We start from the raw sequence: 12,401 nt of genomic DNA, 5'->3' as shown, positions 1-12,401 counted from the left end.
GAACTGCTGCCTGTGTTGATCTCACCCTCCCCCGCACTCCCTTCCTACATGCGACAGAGGAGTCCCGAAGACGACTCTGACCTTTGGACTGGTGGGACCAATCGGTCTTAAGAAGACGTGCATTTCGAGCAAGCCCGCAACGAGCTGCAACAGTACTGCCTGTAAACCGTCAATAAACAGACCTCGAGGCTGAATACTGTGCATAGTTTTCGTGTGAACGAATATTGCTGAAACTTGGGTGGACTCATGCTGGACCCCCAGAAGCAAGATTTTACTCCTTGAAGTCCCCTCACCAGAGTGCTGGACCGAGAAAGCGAGGCAAATCGATCAGACAGCAACCGTTCATCAGGTACCTTGAAAAGGGCACCAAAACCACAGAGCTGTGAAAAGCACTGAAGAATTCTTTGCTGGGAGCCTTTCTTCTCAATGGATGTTGCAATTTCCCATCCAGAGTTCATTCTTTGGTCTGAAGAAAAAAATCCAGATACTGGGTCCTATAGCTGCTGAATTGTGAAAGCATCTGTCGGATCATCTTTGCTGAGGTACTGTGTGGCTCGAGGCAATACTTACCTAAAGTCGTGTCGCTCCTGTGTGGCTAGCTTGGTGATTTGTGTAGTTGGGAGTTTGCCCATACCTCTCACCCAGGCCTAGTGCTGGAAAGCATGCAAGGAGCCTCTACGAAGTACCTCAGCCCTTTTACCGACTCTAAAATACTGGACTCACTTGTTCTAAGACATCCTCTGGAACTCTTTCCTATAGTTTGCCGGTTCCTGTTCTGCCTACTGTTGACCACTGGACCACCAGTGTCGCCTTCTGCCTCTGAGAACACTCACGCCCTAGATTAGAGAAGCCCAGCTAAAGCAGAAGACTTCTGTGGAGGAATTCTTACAAGTACTTACTTGCTATGTGTTGGTTCTATAACTGTATATTCCTGATGTACAAGTTACAAAGTTATTACTTACCTTTTGAATTGTGTTCCACTATTCTAGAAAGTAATATTGTTGGTAACTGTATATTCCTGAAACAGAGTAAATTAGATAAGTTGCAAAGTGCTTACCTGAAAGGTTGGAAATGTGATTGTATTATTCCTGAAACAGATTAATTTAGTAGATAAGTGGCCAGGTACTTAATTGCAATGTTAGTGGTATAACTGAAGTATTCCTAAAACGGAATAAGCTTACTACAATTCGGTTTTTACGCACTTGAATTGCATACTGCTGTTATAAAAGTATTTTACATTATGGTTTATTTACCAGAAGTATTGATGGTTTTTATAGTGTTTAATATGTATAATTGTACTTGCCTTTCTAAAGGATTCTCATTGCCTGGTTATATATAAAATAAACCATTATGTTTACAATACATCAGTGTATGTGTTTCTTTGGGCCATATGTATGCTACACGTTCTGTGTACCTTCCTACAGCCCTCTCTCCCTCCTGCTGTCATTGCTACCCTTGCCCTGAGTGGTACAGACTTGTATGAAGAGTTGGAGTTTCTTTATTGCCCAAGGACAGTCTTATAAAGTATTTTGGGTGGACTTAAGAAAAAATGTCCTAACTCCCATAGATTAGGGAAAGTTGGGAGTCGTCTTCTCTTTACTTTAATAAATACCGTACAAATAGAAGATCCCACTGTCCTTTTTCTGACCTGCCACAGTGGCTGCATGCCAATTGCAGACCCAGCAGCTCTTCTGTAATGCAGTGCACAGCTTCAGGCTAATCGGTCCCACCTGTCCAAGGGAGGAAGGAATCCAGCACAGGTCTCCCCAGTTTGGAGGCAGTGGTTTGAAATGTTGGTTAGTTTGAGACATTGATTGCAGCAGCAGTAGGTATGTGTCCTATAGCAGTCCATCATGTAATTCCTGCATCCTTCTGATGACTTGTTGAATGTCTCAGATCGTCTTCTTGTATGTCAAATTCAAGCTGGAAGGTGGGGGCAGCTTACAATTTAATATCTGCAACTTTGAGACAGGTTGAGGCTTCCAAACGTGAATAGCCAGCTACCTCATTTCTGCGCAACAGCCGGACATACTCTGTTTTGGATGTGTATTGGGATCAAACGGTTCTAAGAACCAGTTAAAACAAAATAGCACAGACCAGAACCCTTGGCTGGACCCCTGGAAAAAGTGAATGCCTTTATCGGGTAATTCCCAACCTGAGCGGGAAAGAAAATGGCAACACAGTTGATCACACGAAGAACGTGGCTTAAACCACAAGGATCAATCCGCCATGGATTGATATGGTATTCTAAAGACAATCCTGAATTACAGATAAAGGTGCTCTATAGTGCATGTAAAAGAGTAAAAACCTGTTCACTGCCACCAGCATTTTCTGGATACATGACAAAAGTAACCAACCGGTTATTGCAGAAAATAAAGGGACTCTGTCCCTAAAATTAGTAGATCTCTCTGCAATGGGAGCCTGGAGGGCTACCTGGTTCAATTCAAACCAAATGCGTTAACGAGTTGAGCAGGCGAGTGAGGACAACAATCTCTCACCCTAAAAATGTGCTTGAGTCCTAATTCATAAACAAATTTGCTGCCCCCTCCCTGATTTCCCCCCTCCCTTTTGAGGTCAGTGAAGGAAATATGCTGAAAAAGAAATCTTTCCTAACATGTGAATAGTTTTCTTTGATTGTTAGTGTCACTGTACCAAATAGTTCTTTTTTTCCAAATGTTCACGGTCAATTCTAATCCTTAAATGTTAACTATAGTACCCTCCTTCAAATATCTAAAAAGATTATATTTTTTATATATACACTATGTATACCATTATTGTAGGCTGTATGTTACACTATAACTCTTTACCTCCCTGCTCGAGTACATCCTTCACTGCTCTGTTGTCCCATTGTAGAGACAAGCATATACAATGAAGCCCTGAAACCTATGTTGCATTGATGGTCCCGAACCCTAATATTAATGTCTAGTCAAATCCTTCCAACTCAATCCTTTATTGCTCTTTGGATAGTCAGAATATTTAAAGATTACACTAAGGTGGGGATTTATCCTTGATAAGGGATTCTCACTTGAGCACTAATTGTCAAATCATCTTTTGTACATTTTCAGCAGTTCATTGCTCTGGATGCCAGCTGGAGGTTAGACAAACAGGCGGGTTAAATCGAACTGAGCATCTGAATTAAGTGTAGCCTAACATGTTTTTCAATTTGTCTTATGAAAAAAGAGTGCCCTCCACCCCCTTATTTGATTTATGTACAAGTTGCACACACTAGTGACTCTTGTGTTAGTAGTACTTTGTCCACTTATTCTACAGGGTTCTGATACCACCCTCAAATACACATTTTGGAGGAATCCGCTCTCGCCCATGACCTGTCCCCCTCTTGGATCTTCTTTTTTACTTTTGGCTTCAATTTCGTAAAGAATGTTTCTTTACTCTGTCCTGTAGCTAGGACATCTCATCAGTCTGGAGGAAGGAGATTGAGAACTAAAAGTGCAAGAGTCTCTATTGCGAGTATCTTGTAATTTATTAGCATGTGCTATAAGGGAAGTGCTTCCACTGGTGCCAACTGTTTCCAATAATGACGGCTATGATGCATTAAAATAATCCTTTGCTTTAAAACTATTAAATGGAAGTAAGTTGACCCTGTTTTTGTTTTTTTATCCTTAGTTCTATGTCATTGAATATGCAGCTTGTGATGCTACTTACAATGAAATAGTTACGTTTGAACGACTTCGACCTGTGAATCAAAACAAGCCTGTATCACAAAATTCATTTTTTAAATGTACAGTGGATGTCCCTGAAGATTTAAGAGAGGCGTAAGTTACTTGCTATGCTGTATGTTCTTGTAATAGTTTTAAGAATGTGTTTGTATTGTAATGCTGTAACACAATCCAAACCTCAACAAATGGTTGTTATAGGCCTGTGTTTCATTTCATTCATTTCTTGGCGAATGAAGTATAGTTATTGAATGTCCATAAAAATGTGCAGTCTGGGCTGGTGCAGAGAGGGAAGGGAGCAAGCTGTAGATAGAGCGAAAGCGTGCTGAAGAGTAGGTTAGTTGTATAATGGGGAGCAAAAGACTGTAGAGGGAGGGAGGCAGGCTGAGAGTGAAGAAAGGTGCTAAATTAGCGAGAGTTATAGAAGGAGGAAACTGGAAAGTGGAAAAGATAATGCACAGATGATTTAAAATCGGAGATGGAATGGCCTCTGACAGCACCTGGAATCTGTTGGACAGTTGAAAGAAATGCTCGTCTAGTTTGTTTTTGTGACGGGCTACCAGACAAAGTAACCTAGTTTTATATTGTTTAGCTCAGATCACCTTATTAAAAGTTTATGTAGCGCATAAGTACATTCCATTTACTCAGTTTGCTTCGCTTTCCTCCATACTTATCGGTGTCAATCACATCAGGAGGGGACAAGTAAATTTGCACAGCAGGATAACCTCCATTTTGAAGTTTTGGGCCAACCCGGGCCATGCAGGGCCCACCCAGACTCCACCCACCAGTAAGTCTCACTAGTCTTTTTCCTCGTGATGCTGTTGCACATCAGCGTTCTCCGGCACATTTCTTTTTTCCTTCAATATTTTAGTTCCAGTAAACCAATGGCTCTGCTTGACCTGGCTCACTCTCCTGCGCCAGCTCCCTTGCCGGCTCTTTTACCCGCGGTGGAAGCTCCTGTGGACCTTCCATAGCCAGTGGCTCCTGGAGCGCTGTGAAATTATCCACATTCATTGGGCCCAAAGCTTGTGACAGAGGAAGCTCCTCATGACCCGTTGGAAGGGGAAGCGTTCCACGATGGGCTGGGAGGGATGGCCAACGTGTTGGGTCTGCCTACTCCTGTGGAAACCTGGCAGAACAAGGGGTATTGTAGGATGCCATGGGACTCGAGGCTGTGGATAGGTCTGGTGTTCGGCTGCAAAAGGAGGGCTTGGTGGATTGTATGAAAATTTGGAGTCCACCTCACCCGCCCCCACAGAATAGAGGCTGAACTTTACCATCAGACTCTCATTTTGTCTGTTCACCCAATGCCGTCTTCTTTGATGGTGGCAGCATCTGCCTTGTTTCATGTAGGGTCCTATCTTGTCTTCCTCCTCCAATTCTCTGGGGAAGAAGGGGAGACTGTTGGACTACTCCCGAAGAGGTTCGAAGCCAGTGCTTTGCTTTGCCCTTTGGAAAGCCCATGAAGGATGCAGTGCTGGCAGAATTCCAGGGTGATCTTCCCCTAGAAACATCAACTAGTCCTTTGTGCTAGCTGTTAAGATGGATGTCCAATATAGGCCCTGGGGGAGGATTTTGGTGGAGGGGAGGCACCCTAATGTCAAGGTAAGGTTGCAGAGAAGCCAGGCTCAGTCTCAGGAGGGGTGCGAGTGGTCTATGGCTAAAATGACTTCACACAGAGCAACACCGGTATTTCTAGCTAAAGAGGGTATAAGAAAAATATACCATAGTTAATTAGGCCTTTTAAAATACACACTAAGCAATTAAAACCTTTAGTCAAATATTGCAATACAAACCCTTATAAAACTGATGTATACATTCACCCATAAGAGAAATGGAATAGCATTCTATTCAATGACCAGTGAAATATAGGTAAGTACTCGGATGCATTAGAAATGGAAAGAAATCTTTGGGATAATCATAATTGGCTATTAAATATTCAAACCGTAAGATGGTTAGGGGCCTTGTGCCCAAAAGACACCAGTTCCAAAGTATATAGGTCACAGGTAGGTTTATAAAGAGATTGGCTATGCCAAGGGTTATGATTAATAAAGTCGAAATGTTAGATAAAGTTCAGTTAATTAAACTCGCTCAATCCCAGTCCTTGGGATAGTACTAGGAAGGGATCCTTCCCCAGGCTTTCACTAACCAAAGTCCAGAAAGCGTGATTGAAGGGGACAGGACCTCACACCAATGTGACCCTATAGAAGATGCATTGGCAGAATCAGATAGCTTGACTAAAACCCACCACCACACCGACTCTGATTTCCCCAGAGTCCACGCTGCTGTTCTGGACTCGTTGGGGACACAAACTTTTGAGCTTGCTCCAGTCGAGAGAGGCTCTAGGGTCGCGGGGAGAGAGGTCTCTTTTGGGCACAGGAATCCGTGTTGGTTGGCCACGATGGTTAGGAATCTGTTCCAGGCAGCTTCCACTAGAAGATAAAAACTAGGAAAGATGAAGGCCTCCTTGGGACACCTCCAGGGATTGAAGGAGTGTTGCAACGTGAGTCACCACCGTCGAGCGTCGACATGCCATCTACTATGCATTGCCTCCTATGCTTATCATTCTAAAGATGATAATCGAGTGGGGCCTGGCTCCCAACTCTTTAATGTGATCATTTCGCACTGGTCAAACAGGGTTTGCTTTTCGGATGTAGTGCAGCTAGCTTCAAAAGGCCAGAGATTTCTGTATTTATAGAGATTGATCCGTAGGTGAGTGGGGGAGATGCTTCTCCACACCCCCAACGAGTGCTTTGTCAGCTGGTTCCCGAGATGTCTACCATGGGACATGATCGGCTGTCTGAAAATGTATGAAGAAGAATTTGGGTGGCCAGGAAGCCCTCCACGCGATTACAGTATAGGAGTTAAAAGGCTTATGCGTTGCTTTTTATCTGTCGATGAGGGAATACACACTTATGCCCCCTTTGGATAATTATTCACACTTCACCGGTTCTGGCATACAGGTCAATTCCTTCTGAACTTATGTTGCAGCTGTAGGAGAATATAGGAATTCTTCTGGCATTTCCTTCTTCCTTACCTTGCTAGGGTTGGCCAGGTTGCCCTGCATAATCTATTTTCTTAGTTGGTTCCTTCTACCCTGGGAGGGTGATGATTTGCACTGTTCCATAAGTAGGGAGGACAGGGGACAGGACAAAGTAAGATCCTAGTGATCCTGGCAATTATTGGCTAATCTCGCAGCTTGTGCGTTAGCGAGTTGGAGGCTGAGGTAATCTCCCAGATAGGACATTTTGTTGATACAGCAGTTTGGCTGCATGAAGTACAGGCATGTTTTAGACCAGGTCATAATACAGAACCCTTGCTGGTAGCCGCACTGGACGATTGTGGATCTAGGGTGGACACTCGAAAAACAGGTGCCTTGGTCTTGCAAATAATAGTCAAGTATTACGGTTGTTGAATGTGCCCCATATTAGAGGAAAGGCTTTTTTCAAGTTATACGTACTGCTGCAACACTGCTCGAGGTGTTTTGAGTGTGGTTTTCTTTTCCACATTACAGGCCAGATGTGGCCCTGATCAAGGACCCTGTGCGGTCATATATGCGTTGCCCATTTTCTGCCCGGTTTCTTGATTTCGTTTATTTCCACACTAACATTTGTTGGTGTATTTAAATAAGCCAAACGGTTGTATGAGTTTTGATATTGAATTGTTTGGATAAGTTCCAAGAGTATTAATTACACTGTGTGCAGCCATCACTGCACTTCTCCTGCTGTAGTAGTCTTCTTTGTGTTACTAATTTACGTCTTTGTGCAAGGGTGATTTGTAGCGTAAGCACTGTATTTAAAAAAACAAACAACTTTTTTCTTGTTTTTATAAACACACCAAACTTTACCAACGTGTAGGAAATTCACGTATATGCTTCACATAATTAATTCCACATGTTATGCATCACAGTCCCCCCCCGCACCTCGCTCCCCCTTAACTTGAGCCCCTACAGCAATACCTCAGAATTCGTTCCTTAGGGTTTATCCCCTTCCTTGTTCTCAAGCGTGTCATCTTCACTAAGTTCGGCGTGAGAGTCCCACCATAGTGGCCACTAGTTGTCTCCACGCTATCGGGTCCTGACTCCTCCTCCCCTCCCCTATTGACTGCTTCATACCATGCTGCTGTCTCCGCTTCTGCCCACTTCAGGAGGTCCATCCACCACACCTCTATTCTGGGTCTTTGGGCTGCTTTCCAGCCCATTGCGATTCTCCGTTTGGCCAGGATGTACGCTAAGTCTTTCATCTTACTGATGTGCTTCAGGTTACGTGGTCTGGCAAAACCCCCCAGCATGCATGCCCATACTGACTCCACCTCCAACTGAATCCCCTTTTGGGACAGACGTTGTTTAACCTCCATGCAGAATCTGCCCACCTCCGGGCTTGCCCAGAACATGTGAATCATCCTGGCATTCACCTCCCCACATCTAGGGAATTTCTGTATCACTGAACTTCCAAACCTGGCAATTGTGCTAGGGTCATATATGCCCTGTGAGTGACGTATAACTGGATCTGCGGTAGCCTCGCATTCCGGGACATGTTCTTATGATACCTCTGGGCCCTCTCCCATTGTCTGTCTTGCGTAGGTTCTCATGCCTCCTCCTCCCAGTCCTGCCTTAGTTGGTGCAACTCCTTACCCACCCTGGTCATCACTAATTCGTAAATTCCGGATATTTCGTGCGCGCCCTCCGAAATATCGTACATTGTTTCAGTCGCTTGATAATTCTTGTATATGTTATGTATTGTCCCTTGTGTACCCCGGTGTCCTCCATTATCTTCTGGAAGTCTAGTACCTCCCCCTCTTGCCATATGTCTCAGAGGGTCGCAAGGCCCATCGGTTCTCAGTATTTGCGGATCACTTTTATCATTTGCGTGTCCTCCCCGCATAGCACCACTAGCGCCACCTGGGCGGGGCATGGGATCGGGTTCCCCGCTATTTGGCACGCTCTGCACCACATTTTCCGACCCAGTTCCTGCAGTCTCGCGCTACCTTGCATCTCTGATTGAGGTAGCCATGCCAGTTCTCTCAGGAAAAATGGGGTGGAATCCTTGCTCAACAGTCTAGCTTCGGCCGTCTCTTCTTCAGACAGCCACCTAGCCACATACTGGAGCTGTCCCACCAGGTAGTATATCTCGAAATTCGGTAGGTTTATGCCCACCTTATCACACAGGTTCTGCAACTTCCACAGGGCCACCCTGTTCCTGCAATTGTGCCACATGAAGCCCCTGCACAAGCTGTGGAGCTTCATGAAAAAGCGTTTGGGGAGCATGCATGGGATGTTCGTAAAAAAAAAGTGTAACAGCCTGGGCAGAACCACCATCTTGATCAGGGCCGCCCCCACCCCATCCATGGCCAGGAGGAGCTTTGCCCAGAACCCCATACTATTCTTGATGCCTTCCACTGCCCTTTCCGTATTGTATTTATATTCGTCCGCGGCCTTATGATATATATTCATCCCCAAGTATCAGAATGTCCTGGTCTGTCAGGGTATCGGCAAAACAGGTAGGCTCCTGTGCAGGGCCCCTCTATATCTCCCCAGGGGGAACATGCTTGACTTCTTGGAGTTTACCGCTATGCCCGAAAGGGTCGCATAGCGGTCCATCAATTCCAGGACCTACTGTAAGCTTTCCTCTGGGAAGCGCAGTTAGAGCAACACATCGGCATACACTGAAATCAGGTGCGGTCCCCCCTTCGTATGGATTCCTTTCTCCCCATACTGTTGTGTGAGACAGATCGCTAGTGGTTCTAATGCAAGGATGTAAAGCATCGGAGACCAGGGGCAGCCCTGTCTAGTGCCCCTACCAAGCTGCCATTTGTTTGAGATTATCGCACCCGTTTTGACCATGGCCATTGGGGAGCTGTATATCATCTTAACCCACCTCCAGTACCCTGGTCCCATCCCGTATTCTTTCAAGGCCGCCAGCAACCACGGCCACCTCACATAATCAAAGGCTTTTATTGCATCCAGCGAGACTTTAGCCATTTCGCCTGGGTCCTTCTCTGTCTGTTGTATAATGTGGTGGAGTGTCCTGTGGTTGTCGGTTATATTCCTACCCGGGACATAGCCTGTTTGGTCGGCGTGTATAAGTTTGCCAATTATCCTTTTGAGTCTGTTTGCCAGCACTGCCGTTAGAATTTAGCGATCTTGGTTCAACATGGATAGAGGTCTGTATGATCCACAATCTGTGCTTGGAATACCCGTTTTTAGTAGCAGTATAATCACTGCCTCTCTGACTCTGGCAGCCTTCCCTTCTCGAACGGCTCATTGAGCATGGCTAGCAGCTGGGGGAGTACTTCCTGCTTATGTTTTATAGAATTCACTAGGGAGCCCGTCCGACCCCGGGGCCTTAAATGTTCAATGTTAAAGGTATTTGTACTGCGCACCGTCACCAACAGAGTTGGTCCCCAGGCGCTCTGGCGGATCTGTAAACAATAAGGCGGGATGGGTTAGTAGGGTGAAGAGGGGTAGGATAGTGAGAGGAGTGGTGTTTTGTTGGCAGCCTCAACTCGGTATACACCGGGTGCTGAGCTTTGGTGCGAGCATTGGATCGGTGTCAGTCCGCATGTGCTGTTGGTGCGGCTTATGTATTGCGGTGTTGTGCAGTGTGTGCGGCTTGTTGTGCGAGAGATGGTTGTAGGAGTTTTTTGAGTGAGATAAGTATGCAGAGAGTTTGAGCTTACATTGGTTAGTGGGTTGCCTGACATTTAACATGCTAACTTTCACAGTTCTGTCTAAGTGTAGCACTTGCTGTCCTTTATAATTCCGTCTAAGTGTGGCCCTTACTAACTTTCACAATCCTATCTAGATGCGGCGCAGGCTAGTGTTCACAATTCTAAATGTGGCATATGCTAACATCGGGCTAATGTTCACAATTCTAAGTGTGGCACATGGTAACATTCACGTGGGTCGGTGAAGACCCACTATCTCCAATTCCTCTTTTGTAATTGGGGCGTCCAGGTTCTCCCGTTCTTCATTTAATTTAGCTAATCCTATATCTTCCAGTGTTTCCTGAATCTCCCGACCTGTCTCCTCCCCCGTGTCCTCATAGAGGCGTTTATTGAATCTGATGAACCCCTCGTTTACTCCCTCTTGGGTGTCCCAGGTCTGACCTTCCTCTCCCTTTATCTCTGACTATTGGTCTTGGTGTCTCATTTTTATATAGCCATGCTAGCAGCCTTCCTGGTTTATATCCCCCTGCGTGTTGGCTTTCAATATATTTTTTATAGTTCAGCTTGCATAGTCTTTCCTAGTCCTCCCTGCTGGTTTGTTGTAAGTTCACCTGTTCGGCGTCATCCTGTGTGGTGCCCTCCTTCTGCATCATTTCTTACAGTTTCTTCTCTGTCTCTTGTAGCTATCGCTCTATGCTCCCTTGGAGCTCTCTGGATTTGGAAATGGCCGTGCCTCTTACTACCACTTTAAAAGCCTCCCATAAGGTTCCCTCTGACTGCACGCTCCCTGTATTAATGCTCAAGTACTTGATAATCTCCTCACTTAAATCCTCTCGGAATACTGAGTCCTGCAGGGACTCGGCTCTGAGCCTCCATGTCGGGATTGTCGCTCTCGGGGGCTGGTGTCTCCACTACAAGGCCAAGGGGGAGTGGTCTGATAACACTCTCGCCTTGTATTCTGAGCCTATAATTTCCCCTACGAGTTCCGAAGCAAAAAACCTATAATCCAATCTCGTGTACAGGCCATGTGGGGCAGCGTAGTGTAAGTAGTGCCCATCATTCGGGTGTTGCTGTCCCACGATATCCTCCAGTCCAAAATCTCTCAGCAGGGCCTGAAGTGCTTTTGCGGCTGGGGTAGGTCTGACCTATCCATTTTAAGGTATAACGTACAATTAAAATCCCCCCCCCCATATAATCGCGCCACCCACATGGGGGCTGATTTTGCCATATAGAGTCCTGAAGTAGGCAGCTGTGTCCTGATTGGGGGCATAAGTATTTATAATGCTTACTTCTCTATTTTCCAGTAGCCCTTGCATCAGTATCATCCTCCCTTCTGGTTCTGCTGTGGCCTGCTACATCTGAAATGGCACATGAGGTGCCACCCAGGTAACCACCCCCCTAGCGTAAGCAGAGTACATCGCTCCTATGGTGGGCCCTTTCCACTTTTTCCTAACCACCTCTAGTTCTCTCTCGTAAGGTGGGTCTCCTGTAGGAGCGTTATGTCCACTTTCAGCCTTCTCAAGTACATCATTACTTTGTTTCTCTTCAGGTAACTATTAAGGCCTCTCACATTCCAAGTTACAATTCTAAGACTTGCTGTCGCCATGCGTGGGGGGTGGGGGGGGATCCTGGTGGTGGCCTTCTTGTCAGGGCTCTGTGCGCCCGTTCCACCGTGGATCTTTGGGTACTTATTCCTCCGGGCACGTCCCTCCGCTTCCTCTGCCCTGTTTTCTAAATTGCTCACACGTTGTTCGAGGATGTGGATCTCTGCTTTGTGGGATGCTCTTGCAGCTGTATTCGGGGCTACTTCCTTTTCCAGTTCGCCTGTACATTCTTGTCTAAGGAGGTTCACCTCTTCCTGCACCGCTCCTAAGTGCCGCCTTCAGTTCGACCATAGCAGATTCCAGTTTGGTTTCCCAAGCCATTTTCAGGTCCGCTATTGCCTCCAGGATTTGCTGATCTTTACTCGTGGCCTCAGTGCCTGTGCTGGGGGGAACCTCTCCTTGCTCCTGGCTCCTTCTGCCGTCAGCAGTGTTCTGGTTGTTCCAGCCTGGGTTGTTT

At 45.9% G+C, this 12,401-nt stretch overlaps 1 protein-coding gene across 6 annotated transcripts in view; it reads left to right on the top strand.

The window, feature by feature from the left end:
* The window catches only part of FXR1 (FMR1 autosomal homolog 1), a 1,317,598-nt gene that overhangs the window by 292,084 nt on the left and 1,013,113 nt on the right, over window positions 1-12,401 (top strand). For all 6 annotated transcript variants that reach the window (XM_069618666.1, XM_069618663.1, XM_069618668.1 and 3 more), the window contains one exon: window positions 3,625-3,773. In XM_069618666.1, coding sequence (XP_069474767.1) covers window positions 3,625-3,773 — 149 coding nt within the window. The remainder of the gene's footprint in view (window positions 1-3,624; window positions 3,774-12,401) is intronic.

The sequence above is a fragment of the Ambystoma mexicanum genome, chromosome 10, assembly GCF_040938575.1.
Source record: "Ambystoma mexicanum isolate Mex_15411 chromosome 10, UKY_AmexF1_1, whole genome shotgun sequence".
Classification (NCBI taxonomy): Eukaryota; Metazoa; Chordata; class Amphibia; order Caudata; family Ambystomatidae; genus Ambystoma; species Ambystoma mexicanum.
The sequence above is the reverse complement of the archived record's forward strand: the minus strand, read 5'-3'. Positions and strand labels throughout refer to the sequence as shown.